The sequence below is a fragment of the Triturus cristatus genome, chromosome 4_2 (genome assembly GCF_964204655.1).
Source record: "Triturus cristatus chromosome 4_2, aTriCri1.1, whole genome shotgun sequence".
Classification (NCBI taxonomy): Eukaryota; Metazoa; Chordata; class Amphibia; order Caudata; family Salamandridae; genus Triturus; species Triturus cristatus.
Window position 1 is genome coordinate 217,128,567 of NC_140586.1, and position 16,288 is coordinate 217,144,854.

Genomic DNA, 16,288 nt, shown 5'->3' on the forward strand with positions numbered 1-16,288 from the left:
ATGTTTTTAAACATCCCTGCACCCTGTGGAAGGCACCATGCAGTGTCTGCCACACGATGCAGAGATGTTTAGGGGGTACCACAGTTGTCCTTCCAAGGCCCATAGCGGAAGGCCACAGGGGATAGGGGCCCTGCTTGGGGCCCCAAAAACCCCTTCCTGACAGCCTTTTCACGTCGAAAGAACCAACATGAAATGGCTGGCGGAAAGCTGGCTCATAATCCCTACAGCAGTGACTGGGAAGGCACTGCCTCCATTGTGGGGAATGCGATCTGACCGGCCACATGACAGACTCCTTGAACCCATTGGAAGCTGTTGGACGGTCCCTCGAGCAATGCTCTGACCAACCGCATCGTAATGTGGTGGTCTGACCACGGACATAGAGGTCGGTGGGACGAACATCGACGGCACGTCGATGTCGGTCCTACCGACAACGTAATAAGACCCTTAGGGGCCGATTCCGATCCGGGTTGGAGGGGCACCGAACGCGATCCGGCCGGAAAAACTACAAGCCGTGCGCGTGTTTTCCGGCCGACTCGTACAGCTGTACGAGCGAGCAAGTACGATGCGAGCTACATGAAATTCACCGACCGAGTCGTTTCCGGGTCCGAACCGCTCCGTACGTCTTGGTCATAAGCTAACCGTGGCGTGCAATGGATGCGATTCACGACCGAGCCAGTACGATGCACGCGTCGGACAGCCTGTGCGAGCCGGAGTGTCCGGCTTGCAAATTGTCCGGGTGGTTGCCTTTGAGGGTCTGCGTCGGACCCCCTGTCACCCGCAGCCCTACGACTCGGACACATGTTACATCATGGGTCTCCCCAACACAGGCATGTACGGTGCAGATGGCACCGATGCGTACCCACTGTAGGGGGCGCACTTGTCCGCTACGTACCCATTCAGTCAATGGGAGCCCATGTACGAGTCGTACGACCGGCTCCCATTGACTTCTATGGGAGCCCGACCAAACAGAGTCCGGCAGCATACGGCCGCATCGTACTCGCTCGGTCGGACTGCAGGACTCCGGCTCGGTCGGAAAACACTCCGGATCCGGCTCGGTCGGAGTGCTTTCCGACCCGGATCGAAATCAGCCCCTGAATGTACAAAAAAAACATAATCAACACTATAACTAGCCTGTAGACCTCCCTCCTACATCCCAATACACACAAAACCATTAATAAACACTTTAAAAAGGGCTTACCTGTTCAGACAAAAAGCAGCACCTTACTGAGACCTGGATACCAGAGAACAGACTAAAAATGACACAAAAAGACTGCAAAATGGAAGGTAAAACAAGCAGCCACTAAATGAAACTAAAAAAAGGCTATCTCACCATAGAAATGAATGGGAAATAATTTTAAAATGTTTAATAAATGTATTAAATTTTTTTTAAATTGTTAAGTATGTAAAACATACTAAAAATGGTGTACAAAATGTATAAGAAATTCTAAAGTATAAATTAAAAAATAATATATAATATATAAACTAGTTAATATATCCTGACAAAATGTATGTTAAAATTATGTTGAAAATATGTACATAAAACAATTTAAGAAATGTTAAGAAAAATGTTAAACAATGGAAAAAGTGGAAAAATACAACATACATTACTATTTAAAGATGAGTTACATTTTCTGTGTAATAAAAATACATTAAAAATGTTTTATTTATTATCTACATATAAATGTTTATTTTTAAGTTGACATATGCATGTTTATACATTTTTAAATGTGCATTAAATAAATTTTGAAAACAAATACATTCTGAAAAATAAGTTACATGTCTTTATTCTATGAAAATGTAATTAATATTTGTAATTATTACAAACATACATCTATTTTTTTATTTTATTTCTGAACACCAAGAATACTAATTAAATAACTACATACAAATACAATTTAAACAAAGGATTGCACACTGAAATTCTAAAATTAAATAATCCCACAGCAACGTAAAACATTTCTAAAACAGGGTGACATTTACTTTTCCCACTCCAATCTAAACCACTTTGTGAAAGGTGTTGAACACTAAAGGGGCTATATTCACTATTCCCACTCCAACCTATACCAATTTGGGGAAGGTTATGGGCACAAAAACAGGGACATTTACTATTTCCAATTCAATCTACACCAATTTGGGGAAGGTGGTGGACACTAAAGGGGAGACATTTACTATTCCCACTCCAATCTAAACCAATTTACAGAAGGTGTTGAACATTAAAGGGGTGACATTTACAATTACCAGTCCAAAATAAACTAATTTCGAAGAAAGTGTTGGACACTAAAAGGGTGACATTTACTATTCCCACTCCAATCTAAACCAATTTACAGAGGTGTTAGACATTAAAGGGGTGACCTTACCTATTCCCACTCCAATCTATACCAATTTGAGGAAGGTGCAGGACACCTAAAAGGGTGACATTTACTATTCTCAAATTTAAACCAATTTGGGGATGGTGTTGGACACTGAAGGGATAACATTTACTTTCCCCACTCCAATCTATACCAATTTAGGGAGATTATTGGATACTCAATGGATTACATTTACTATTCCCACTCAAATATAAACCAATTTGGGGAAGGTGTTGGAGACAGATGGCCAGATTACGAGTCTGGCAGTCCGAGGAATGCCAGACTCGTGGTGGCGTGGCGGTGGCAGTCCAGCCACCACCGCACCGGCGGTCCAACCGCCCCATTAAGACCTGGGCGGTCAGACTGCCATGAGACCACCAATGCCGCCAGGGAACCCGTGGCCCTGCCAAGCATATTACAAGTATCCTCTCCGCCGCGATTTCATGGTGGTTACACCGCCATGAAAACTGTGGCGGACAGGCAAAAAAGCAGGCCCTACAAGGCCCACTGGCGCCACACGCCATGTGGTGCACACAGGAGGGTACAACATGTGCCTCCCTGTGTGCATGTACACCAGTTTCTGCATGGCATGGACTTTACAGATCATGCCCTGCAGGAAATGTTTCCGAAGCTTCCATTTCAGTGCCCATTTTTAGAGGCACTGCCGTCGGAACGCCAGAAAAAAGATTGTCATACAGGTGGAAACTCTTAATCTTGCGGGTGGCCCAACCATGGCTTTGGCGCATCGAGAGCGTGACAAAGGTGTACCACCCGCTCCCGCTGCGCCAAAAGTTGTAATCAGGTCCTAAAATTGTGACATTTACTATTCCACTCCAATCTAAACAAGTTTGTGGAAGATGTTGGACAGTAAAGGGGTGACGTACTATTCCCACTAAAGTAATCAATTCTGATGAAAGTTTTAAACACTAAATGGGTGACAATTACTATCTCGTCTCCAATCTATACCACTTGGGGAAGATGTGGGCACTAAAGGGATGATATTTACTATTCCCACTCCAATCTTAGCCAATTTGGGGAAGGCGTTGGACACTAAAGGGGTGAAATTAACTATTTCCACTGCAATCTAAACCATTTATGCAAGGTGCCACTGAGTAAACATGTTATATACACAATCAGTACTCCATACTCACACATAATTTTTGATCTTAAAAAAAACTAAACTTTAATAAAAAAAACACACTAACCAAAAATACAAACCGATATATTTATATTAAACATTAACATATGAAAGAATATTTTATCACTATTCATAATTATTATATTTTTTTAAACATGTCCTACCATTCCTAAACTTTGAACAATAAAATAAAAAATAAAATAATAATCCAAAATTAACAATCATAAAATTAAAAAGATACGTAAAACCGATTTTTAAAATAAAAACATTTTAAAGATATTTTTACAATGAAAGCATAATTTTTAACATAAAACAATTGAAAACATTTTAATTATGAAAAAATGTTTTAACAAAAATGTAAAACTATAAAAATGTCATCTGAAACATGTTTACGTTATTTTACATTATCATTTTCTAATTTGATATAAGTTTAAATTATAAGAATGCAATTTAAATATTTAAAATAAAAGAATTCTTTTTTACTTTAATATAATTAAGATATTTTAATTAATCATAAATTATAACTTTTAATTTAAAAAATACAATTAAAAATGTTACAATGTTAATTTGCATATCATTAAAATATCCACTTTTTAAAAATCTCTCCACGCTTAACTCCTAAAAAGCCAATATCCTGCTTTAAACAAAATTATAAATCCATAATTTGTATATATGAATACAACTAAAAATACAAATTTCAACAATTTCATAAATAATAAATTATCTTCCTAAAAACAAAAATAAAAAATGTATACTTATAAAATTATACACACTACAATAAATTACATACAAAATTACACTTACAAACAATATTACATACAATATTTTCTAATCAATATTTTTACAATAAAATTAAAAACAACACTCAAAACGATATTGTTACCTTAAATATTTATGTCGACAATATTTTTGACATCCCAATATTCTTGACAAAATATTTTTGTATCACAATATTTTTATGTTCGATGTTTTGTCCAAACACTGCAGGTTGGTGAAAAGTTTTTATTTTCAGATGTAAACCCGGCTGAAATGCCCAGGAAGCATTCCTGGCTCCCTGCAATTGGGAGATAGAAGCCTCTACACCACAGCTCCTCCCCATAAACCAGGATGCAACTACATTCAAGTCAGAGAAATTTCTCATTTCAAAGGCAATCACTCTGCAGATGCCTCACATACCCTGGGCTCCCTGGTCAATAATTTTTATTATACTTCACCCTGAGGATTTGAGGTTTCTACCTTTCTGTAAGTTTAGATCCCCCATTTGTAATATTGAGTAACTGAAAGAACCCCGCTTGAGGTGTCATTGAAAGAATTTGTTGAGATGATGGTCTGAAGTAAGAGAGAGAGGAAGGAAAGAAAGGAGTTAGAAACACGGCAAAGGGAAACGAGTGAAGTAGAATGAAGGGAAAGAAAACTAAAGGAGAGTAAGGAAGTGTGAAAAATAGTGTGCAATCGATGCACTGTAAGGCAGCAAAAAAGGAAGGAGGCAGATGGAGAAAGAAAGAAAGGAGGTGCAGTCTTCTCAGGGAGTGCCCCGGTGGTGAGTGGCAGTGTGAGACTGATGTCAGGAGCAGAGGAACACCATTGGTAATTAAGAGATGCATGAAGAGGATGTGAAAATACACAGAAGCACCCCTATGATGAAAAAGCTGATATAATGGGAAAGACTGATGCAGAAATGTTCCAGAGTGAAAGCTGATTGTACAGCAGTATCAGAGCACTTAAAAGAAATTGCAATGGAGGTTTGAGATGTAAGGTCTTGCTGGGTGCCCCAGTACACCCATCTTCCTTAACTTAACCTGGTTTTCTCTCATTTCTTCATAAAGGAATTGTCCCCAGTGAGATGTGAGGTCAGGAAAATACCAAATCCATGGTGATGGCATACAAATCATGGCCAGTCGGGGTTTGCCTATGATCATAAAAACATGTTATTCCTTACAGAACGGGCTGCCAAAGTGTTCTCCTCACCTACCTGGGTATTATGAATAATGGCCTTTATTTTCAACGTATGGTGTACTCCTAATAAACCTATGACCTGAGGTTATTGAGCCCATGCTGTCCTCACCTTCAGCTCATGATGAAACTGGTTAATGCTATCTCAGTTCTTGGATATGGTTTGTTCCTTGCATTTTCTTAAATAGTAGGTTATGCTGCTATTCTTTTTTAACTCTCTAAAACATGGTCTAATATAAGAACTTGTAGGGATGTGAGGTTGTATACTATTTTGTGTATGTGACTGTAGCGGTCTATACATAGAAAGATACTTAAGTATTGTTATCTACTTTAAAACAGTGGAACATCTTCCCACTCCACAAAAAAGGCACAGACTTCTGCAGAGTGAGTCCCAAAGGATGTCATAGTTTGTTCTTGAGTGTAGGTGGTTACTTCGGGTGCAGCCAATCCCTAATCAGCAAGACAACAGTCTGATTTAGAGGAAGAGGATTAGAACCCCCATCAACAATGGCAGAAGAAGCTAAGGGGAGATCCCTCAGTGATGGCACAGAGGAAGAAGAAACACCATCGGCCCTCCAATGACTATGCAGAGGAGAGGAGGGACAGGGCTGCCTCCATGAAGATACTGAAGGAGAGATGACGCAAAGGTCCCACATCGAAAGAGTAGGAGAAACACAGCAGCTCCTCAGTGTTGTTGTAGAAGAGACACAAAAGGCACTCAGTTGGGGAGGAGATACAAATGTCTCTTCATTAAGAAGGGGAGTGAATCCACAGGAATTGGGCGTATGGAGAGGCGGCGCAGAGATGTCCATCATGGATTAGATCTGATCTTGGAAGCTACAAAGTGATTCCTGAAGAGGTGGACAGTAAGAGGTAGGAATTAAATGTTCCTCAGTAATGGAAGAACAGCAAGTGTGTAGGTCTCTCAGCAATGGTACGGCGAAAGCATGAAGGCTGGGGCACTCAGATGTTTTTTATAGAGGAACACGTGGTCCTACCAATAGAATGTTTCACAGCAATCCACATAGAAGTCAAAATAATTTCTATGGCAACAAAAATCAAATGAAATAATACAAGAATTTAATACATGTTGAAATAAAAACCTAAAAAGTGGGAAACATACAGGGCAACAAACAATTAGATCAACAAAACTCAGACATTTACAGGGTGACTGCACAAATAAACAATTAGTGGCACATATACTATAAGGTACTAATGCTATCCTTAACAAAATAAAGAATAATTGCAATAGTCATGGTACTCTGTGTCGACAACGTTTGGGTTCGATCCCGCTTTACAATATGGGGACCATCATCAGGACCTAAATATGTATGCCTGAGACAAGAAATGAATTTAATTGGGAAAAAAGAAAAAAAGAAAAGTGGAGGAAAAGAGGGGAAAAAAGGATGAAGATTAATAGTAATACCACCTAGAATAGGGATCGCTGGCCTCTCATACCATGGATGAACGTGGTTAGATGAAATACATGCAATGACGACTGAAGTGAAGGAGGTTGTTCTACATGCGTGGGCAAGCACAAACGTGAACCAGCTTATTATGTGCAAGGAGTAGTGAGGGGTTATTGTTAAACTTACCTGGCTGACCTGTAATAGAGATCTTTCCAACCAGGCAAAATCCAAGGTTATGGGAAAGAAAGCAACATGGCGGTTAGAGGGGAATCTGCAACCGCTAAGTGTCCTGACTGTGCGGATGCCAGATTCCAGTAGGCGAGGTAAATCTGACTAGAAAGAAAGGGAAGGGTAGGTTAACAGGGAGCTGGTGATCAGCGAGCCATATGTTCTAGTCCAGCTTGATATGGGTAGTTTTCTTACCAAGGGATGTCTTATCTACATTAGGTGGTGATGAACTGACCGTGTGCTCAGATCCGGCTGGATATAGGGACTGTCTTTACCAAGAGATGTCTTGTGTTGGATAGAGCTGGATAGGGGAGTGCAACGGATCATCCGGTCCAAAGCAGCTGGCATACTTAAAAAGGGGTAAGCAGCAGGAAAGTATAATTGGAACCCAATCTAGTAAAGGCCATGTGAGACGGCTACTCATTGGATAGGACGAATGACTGAAGCATCAGAAAGCAAGCGCCCTCTTCAATGTCAAGTGGAGCGGCAGCAGTTTGTGGCTCCCTGCTGCAACACCAGTTATACCAATCAAGGTGCATGCGCGATTCACTGAGAGTACAACCTGGAAGTGAAAAGGTTGTGCATGCGTGCCCTAACCCATGGGAAGCCGAGCACTAAAGTCGTCATGGTTCTGACCATCTTAAAGCAGGATTCATTTCAAGTATAAATAGGGCTGGGGATGGTGTCTGCAGGATCTTTCTTTCAGTGGGTTTGTGGAATAGTGATGTAATAAGCCCATCAGGGGATGGCCTAATAAGTTAATCCAGGAAAGAGATTTCAGTCCTGCTATATGACTACGAGAATTTAAGTCCATTACAATGATTATTAAGCCAATTGACAAAGTTGTCGAGTACATTTTCACATCCATGCCAAATCATAAAAATGTTGTCAATTTAGCGACCCCATTGCCTATTTTCAATTTATCCACCCACTTACTCTCCAGGGAAGAAACTTCCTTACTTTGCAGAGGACTCTCTTTCCTACCCAACTTCCTTGAACTTCAAACCGATATGTTGAGGTTTTTTAGGAAGATCCGACTCCATGCGTTTTTTCTGGACCATCCCCACCGACTCAACGCAGCTAACATGCATTTTCACCCACCTTCTATTTTTAATCCACCAAACAGCTATATTCCACATGAAATACACACTTTTGAGCCTGATTTTGAAAGAAATGTATAATCTAGAACAGAGACACAACTTCATTCCATATAATTCACCCATCACCTGTGCCTAACAAAAAAATGAGTGTGTCCTTCTGTAACATAACTGGTGCTCATGTAAAGCGCTCTGATACCCGATTTCTTGGGTCTAGTTCGCGCTATATAAAACTCTCAAAAAAGAATGTACTAGAGAGTCTCAAACTGAATCAGTCAGTAATTATTAAACCAGCAGGACAAGGTGGCAGGTGGTGATACAAAATACTGATAGTTACCAAGCAGAGATCTACAGACAACTTTCCAACACTTTCCAACACTGACCACTACCTTAGACTCACGAAGGACATACAAAGGGCTATTTTAGACTGCCTACAGAAAGGGAAATCAGATGACTTCCTGACGGAAAATGAATTTACATTCCTGAATCAGAAATCCCAGAGGATACCACTTATACATACACTCCCCAAAATACACAAAGACATGAGCACACCACCAGGATGCCTTATTGTCTCGGGCTGCGGCTGCATACTAGAGCCCCTCGGACAATAAGCTGACCATTTCATTAAAAATGTTGTTCCAACAACACTGTATTATATAAAGAACACTATGGACATGATTAACAAGATTGAACTTGGTCCCTTTGACCCTCATGTCTAGCATGCTATGTACACTTGATGTTGAGTCTCTGTACACCAGTATTAACCAAAAAGAGGGTATAGAGACCATTGCTAAAATCCTGGATTCTAGGATACGTCCAAATGCAGTACCTGCAGCATTTATTCTGGCGCTGTTGGAACAAAAAACGTTTTTGAATTTGATGGTGATCTCTTTCAGTATAACAAAGGCACTGATAAGGGAGCTGTTTTTGCACCCAATTTGGCGATACTCTTCATTAACCCCCTTGAAACTGAGGTTCTCCTGTTCTATTGCAAGCCATTTTTCCACCAGATTAGTAAATGGGGTCGCTACAGAGACAACATTTCTATGATTTAGCATGGATGTGAGAACTCACTTGACAACTTTGTCAATTGGTTCAATACTCATTGTAATATAGCAGGACTGAAATCCCTTTGCTGGATTTACTTATTAGACCATCCCCTGACTGACGTTTTACATCACTATTCCGCAAACCCATGTAAAGAAATACCCTCCTTGCAAAAAGCAGTCACCACCCCCAGGCCTTCCATGACTCTTTACCATTCTCACAATACCTCTGACTTTGAATTACAATTTGAAAGACCTCTTTTTGCATTTCGCAAGAATAAAAGTATGAAAGATAATTTCATGAGATCTAGCCTTCCCTTAATTAAACCATCACAAACTTTACCAGAGCTTTGGGTGTTGCCCCCCCCCACCCAGAGTGGGGCATTTCAAATATGGCAATTGCAGTGTTTGTCCATTAACTACTGATACCAAGTACTTTACGTAAAATCATGTAAGCATTGTGTTGGACAATTTTTCAAACTGTAATACTATGAACGTTATATATGACATTACATGTCCTTGTGAATTGATCTATAGCGGACTGACAACCCAAAAAGTACGCATACGAATCAGTTAACACAGAAGCCACATTCGATCCAAAGTAAGCAATGCACCATTGGTGGATCATTTCCATCTCAAAGGCCACACTGAGGACGGATTACGCTGGCAGGTGATCACGGTGGTCAAGCCCCCACACAGAGGAGCTGACATTATTTAACTTCTGAACAAAGAAGAATTTAAATGGATACTACGGACCAACAGTCTACACAGCGGGTTAAACAGAGCAGAGGATTAGACGACTCTGCTATAACCACCTTTGGTCTTTTGGATAATGACAACTGCTTTTTGAACTTCACTAGCATTATTTCTGTCCTCATAGGAGTACTGTTAGCCATTATGATTACTTCTTTTTAACCAGTATTTAGGACTATAGGCAACAGTCTCAGTATTCTAATACGCTCTAGGCAAATGTTATATAACTTCCTTGTGGAGACTACTTCCCAAAGAGTGATAGAAATAATGTTTAACTGTGTATTTACCAATTGCTTTTGAATTATCTCCAATGTCTATGTATGGCTTTATCCCCCTTTTTTGCACCATTCCTTTCTCTTTTTCATCTCCTTTTCATCTTTTTCCCCTTACACTCGATATTTATACTTAATATTTTTCCTCCTTTAAGATGGCTGCCACCATGCCGGCTTTAGTGCTCCGCTTCCCGGGGGTTATGGCATGCATGCGCAACCTTTTCACTTCCGGGTGGTACTCTCAATAAATTACGCACGCAGCTTGATTGGTATGACTGGTGTTGAAGCAGCGAGCCACAATCTGCTGCAATTCCCGCCCGGCAACTTGACATTGAAGAGGGTGCTCGCTTTCTGATGCCTCGGACGTTCGTCCTATCCAGTGAGTAGCAGTCTCACATGGCCTTTACTAGATTAGGGTTCCGATTCTACTCTCCTGATGCTTAGCCCTTTTTAATTACACCAGCTGCTTTGGACCAGATGATCCGTTGCACTCCCCTATCCGGCGCTATTGGACATTAGACATCTCTTGGTAAAGACAGTCCCTATATCCAGCCGGATCTAAGTACACGGTCAGCTCATCGCCAGCTAATGTACATAAGAAATCCCTTGGTAAGAACACTCCCTCTATCGAGCTGTAATAGAACATATGGTACGCTGATCATCAGCTTCCCATCAACCTACCCTTCCCTTTCCTTCTAGTCAAATTTAACTCACATACTGGAATCCGGCATTCGCACAGTCAAGACACTTAGGGGCAGCAGATTCACCGCTAACTGCCATGTTGCTTTCCTTTCCATATCTATGGATTTTGCCTGGTTGGACTGATCTCTATTACAGGTCATCCAGGCTACTTTAGTAATAACCCCTCACTGACTCCACTCATAAAATAAGCCGGTTCATGTATGTGCATGCCCCACGCTTGCTAGAACTACTACCTTCACTTCAGTCGTCAGTGGATATATTTCATCCAACCACGTACTTGCATGGTATGGGAGGCCACCGATCCCTATTCTAGGTGGTTTAGTAATAATATTCATAATTTCTTTCCCTCTTATTGTTCACTTCTCATTTTTTCTTTTTTCCCCAGTAAATTCTCTCCTTTTACAGGCATTTCTTGTCTAAGGTATACATATTTAAGTCCTGATGATGGTCCCCATATCGTAAAAGGGATCGAAACGTGGTCGACACAGAGTACCATGACTATTACAATTGCTCTTTATTTTGTTAAGGATAGCATTGGTACCTTATACTATATGTGCCACTAATTTTGTATTTGTGCAATCACCCTGGAAATGTCTGAGTTTTGTTGATCTAATTGTTTTCTGCCCTGTATGTTTCCCACTTTTCCCTTTTTTTCTCCACATTTATTAAATTCTTGTATTATTTCATTTAATTTTTGTTGCCATAGAAATTATTTTTACTTCTATGTGGATTGCTGTAAAACACTCTATTGGTAGGCGCCGCGTGTTCCTCTACAGCTAACTGTACCCATTGTCTCCTATATACATTCGGGTTCCCTTGTCTACGAAAACACAGGGCCCTCAGGTGTGGCACAGAGGCAGAGCTGATGTAAAGTTGACCAATGTGGGTGTTAAAGTGGCTGATCAGAGGGCTCCCTACGGCCAGCAGAGATGTGGAGTAGGTGCAGAGAAACTCCAGGGGCAACACAAAGGTGGCCCAGGGGCCGGTCACTCACCAGCGGCTGGCTGTAGTGCTCCAGTGACATGGTGACCACGTTGAGGCAGATGATGATCGTGATGAAGATGTCCAGGTAGTGGCTGGTGCAGACCGTGTGGATGAGGAGGCGGAGAGGGCAGTAGGTGGCATAGTACGGCAAGCGCTGAGCTTCTGCAGGGGCAGAGGGGTAACGAGAGAGGGGAGGGAAGAGGAAGCAAAGGAAGGAGACAAAGATAGGATAAACAAGTAGAAGAGAGAAAGAGATGGAAACAAGGAAGCAAGAGGAAGAGGGGAGGGAAAGGAGGGGCAAGGAAGAGAGTTGAATAAACAGGGGAAGGCAAAACAGAAAGGAGAGCAGACAAAAGAGAGGTAGAGTAGAGCAAGCATAACAGGGGAAAACAGGGGAGCAAGAGAAGGAAAATGAGTGGGTGGTGCAAGACGGAAGTAGAAGAGCAACCAGAAGTGATGGAGGGAAGGGAACATGGAGAGAGAGAGGGAGGAAAGCAAATGATGGAGAAGAGAAGGAAGCAAGTGAGGAGAAACAAATAGGGATGGGGTGGGACGAAGCATAAAGTTGAGCGGAAGGGGGAGCAGTAAGGGTTGCGGTAAAGGGGAGTATGGAAACATGGGGAGCAGAGTGGGTAGGAAAAGAGGGAGCAAAGAGAGTGAGGGTATTATGATGGAAGGAGAGGGAGAGTCAGAACAGCAAGTGGAAGAGAGGTTGTCAGGGAAGTTGAGGAATGTGTGGGTGGCAAATAGGTGTACCCAATGGAGAATAGGAAGACAAAGGGTAGGGAAAGAGGAGTGTGACATGGGTGAGAGAAATAGGGTTAGGGAGAGCGGGAGAAGAGAGAGAGGGAGGAAAGGGTAAAGAGGTAAGACATGGATTAAAGACAAGAGTAGTAAGAGAGAAAAGGAATAAAACACAGAGGATGGGGAAAATGTGATTATATAAATGAGAAAAACAGAAAAATATTGTGGGTGAGAGGATGTGGATAGGGAGATGGATAAGAGGGGGCAGATTGAGTGGAGTAGAGAAGAGGCAGGTGAAAGATCAACGTAATAGTGGGAGAGAGACAATACAGGATAATGTGCAGACGAGTGAGAAAGGAAAGAGGTAAAGAAAGAGATGAGCAGCAGATGGAAGAATGAATGAGGGTCATGGGTGATGAGAGATGATAGAGGAGAGATGGGGTGGAGTTGATGGACATGGGAGGGGAAGATAAGGAACACAGAATAAGAAGGGAGGACGATAGATGTGAGAAAGAGGATACAGATGGGAGAAGAGGTGGTGGTGGAGTGGAATGGGTGAGGATTAAGGTAAGAGATGGATGAGGAAATAGGGAGTGAAAATGGAGAGAGACAGCAAAGCGAACAATAGGAGAGAATAAGGTAGTGCAAGTAGTTAGAGAGGATGGTAGGGGACAGGGAGGGAGCATACGTTGGACAAAGAAGGATGATCAGGGTTAGAGGCGAAGAGAAAAAGGGAAAGGGCAAACAGACCAAGATTTAAAGAGGGTCATACAAGAGTCAATAGCAAGGAGAGACAACAAATGCAAAAGATAAAGAGAGACAGAGAAGCAGAGAAACAGGCGGAGGGACAAAGAGGGAGTCATGACAGGAGAGAGAGAGAAATGGGCGTACAGGGTACAATTAGAGAGAAAGGGGAGCCAAGGCAGAAAGGGATGGGGAGGGAGAGAATGCCCAATGTTAGTAGTTGTCTTAGTATGAAATGAAAGCGGCACATCTTGCATTAAATCATTGAGAATTATCTTTACTTCCTGACAAGTGGGGATTGAGGATGAGGGAGAAGGCTGCAGCTGGCAATAGACCTGCATGGAATGGAGCAGAAATGAGCAGGTAGGGGTGGAAGCTGTCTGTGCCTTCATGGGAATGAGATCCCTTGGTCCCAGTTGTGTGGGCTACCCTCCGGGTGATTGCCATGCGCTAGGCGCCAATGAGAAAAAGACACCACTGGGCCCAATGGGACGAAGGCAAGAATATCCCAGAGAGCTCAGTGGCCAGGGGTGATACGACAAAAAAATAAAACTGGTGGGGCATTTGTCCTGCAGAAGATGCAGCAAATGTAGAAAGACTTATAGCTTCCCCATTAGAGGAGATTCCATTCCAGCAGTGTTGGTATGGCGGACTTTACAGATGGAGGACTCCAGCAGGATCACGCCCAGAATGAGGAATGCACACAAAGCCCCATCTGCTATTAGTTATGACGCAGTTTTTAATTTTCCCTCTGCCTTCCTCTCCATTCCCAGCAGTATCTGAGCATATGATGGCCCGTCTCCAAGGATGGTGAGAAATGTCAATGTCTGTACGACTGACAGAACCCGATACTTCATCAGTTGTCTGGACCCCTGGTGCACACAATAGTGACAGGGAATGGAGGAAAGAATTGGAATGGAGACCTACTTTAATGGCATTGAATTCTGAAGTATCTGCCCTCCTTTCACGCACAGAAAGTGATTTATGAGACTGTGGGTTTTCCAGAAGACTGCCACATCCTTTGCAAACGTCTCCACACTGTGAGAACTTCAAGAACTCTGGTGGAACCACCACATGAAGGGCATTCTTGAGAGTTTGGAGGATGGTACACTCCGTCAAAGCATGACGGATACCCTGTCTGCCATCTTACAAGAACTGTAAGCTATAATGCACTTGCAATACATCACATAGTCTAAGCCGAGGCTCGTTAAGGTAAGAGAGTGGGGCCGGGTGGGGGGGGGGTTTCGACAGATGATAAGGGAAAATTAATTATTTATTTGTGTTACCCTCATGGTTGTCTGTCGAATCCCCCCCACCCCGCCCCCACCGCCCCACCGCTCTTACCTGCACGGGCCGTGGCTGCATAGTACATCTGCCAGGTTTGTGACGGAGTATCCCATCTGCCAAAATTTAAACAAGACCCTAGGTTCTGTAAGATACTTTCGGCAACCTATCCAGCACACAAACATTCTGCTGGTCACTGCTGGGCGTTTCTTCTGTATTGTGGTATTCACTTCCAGAGAACATCAGACTCTCTCCCAGGCTCTTCTCTCGCAAACAATAACTTGCTAGACTGCTGGAAATTCGTCCTGCTTGATGTCATGTTCTTTTTATTATTTATTTGTTCTCCCTCTCCTCTACTGTGCTTCATTTATGTAAATGTTTCTGTTCAATTTGCTGTGTTCCAATGCCTCTCGTACAGGTGGCACTGAACAAATCTTATATACTGGATTTAAGTGTAATCAGTCAGTCAGCTTATCGATGCATAAATTCATTTGTTTGTCAGCAGCCACTGGACGTTTCTGTCAACTTTGCATGCAGACAAATCAGGCCTCTCTTTATGAAACTCTGCAATTCAGGTGATTCGGTGTGTCTGTAGCTGGATAGACCAACAGTGTAATATTCAGTGCTTTGTTTTCTATGATTCACCTAATGAGTTTTGGAAATGGCTCTGTTACTGAGCAACGTTCAATTCATTTTTTTTTTCAACCCTGACAAGGAGGGTGTGAGATTGTGCAGAGATTTTACAATTCCTAACTGCTTCTTCTTGCTCAGGGTTCAGACTGGAAATGGCTCAGTGGATATCTCTTTAGCAAGGGGAGTGGGCTAGGCATGGGAGTGTCTTTTTACTTCTGATAGGCAGAACGTAAAACCAGTTCTAACAGTGGATGGGAACTTGAAAGTCCAATGGGCTAGAAATTCGAGGTTAGAGCAGCAGCAACAAGAGTACTTCCATATATAGTTGGGTACAAGTAGTGTTCACTGTGCCTTATGACATCTCAGCATGAACCCCTTGATGATCCCAACATCAGTCTAAGGGACTGATTACGAGCATGGTGGTCCGACCACCTCCACATTGTGCACCGTGCAACACATTCTGAGTGTGGCGGTCGGACTGCCTCCTTCACCGCAGAGTATATTCTGAATTTCCAAACCACCACCCTTTCCATGGCGGTGAGTCTGCCATGAAAAGGGTGGCAGTGAGGTAACTAAGGGGGCTCTAATAGGGGCCTTGCCGCCTCTGCGCCCGGGGGTGCATGTTGGAGGAAACATGTAGTGCCCCCCCTGGATTTGCACCCCCAGTTCCTGCTATGCCACACCGTGCGGAAAGGTGCAGTTGGCACTCTGACAGCAGCGATCTGCATGTTAGGCTCTTCTATGAGCCTGTCAGACTGGCGCGGCACCGCCCGCAGACCAAGATTTAACTCCAAATCTGGCAGGGGCAGCACCACAGCTTTGGTGGTCCTACAGCGGACAGCGAATTGCATCGTCCGTTGTATGGCCGCCTATGTCATAATCAGGCCCTGAGTGAATTGAGGACATATTCTTAGAGGATCAACAGATGGACACTCAAACAAAATGACCTCTCT

General features: G+C 42.6%; 1 protein-coding gene across 1 annotated transcript in view; it reads right to left on the bottom strand.

Moving 5' to 3' along the window:
• CACNA1I (calcium voltage-gated channel subunit alpha1 I) overlaps positions 1-16,288 on the bottom strand; it is a 580,458-nt gene that overhangs the window by 142,021 nt on the left and 422,149 nt on the right. Inside the window, exon 24 of the mRNA XM_085601256.1 lies at positions 11,941-12,092. Coding sequence (XP_085457382.1) covers positions 11,941-12,092 — 152 coding nt within the window. The remainder of the gene's footprint in view (positions 1-11,940; positions 12,093-16,288) is intronic.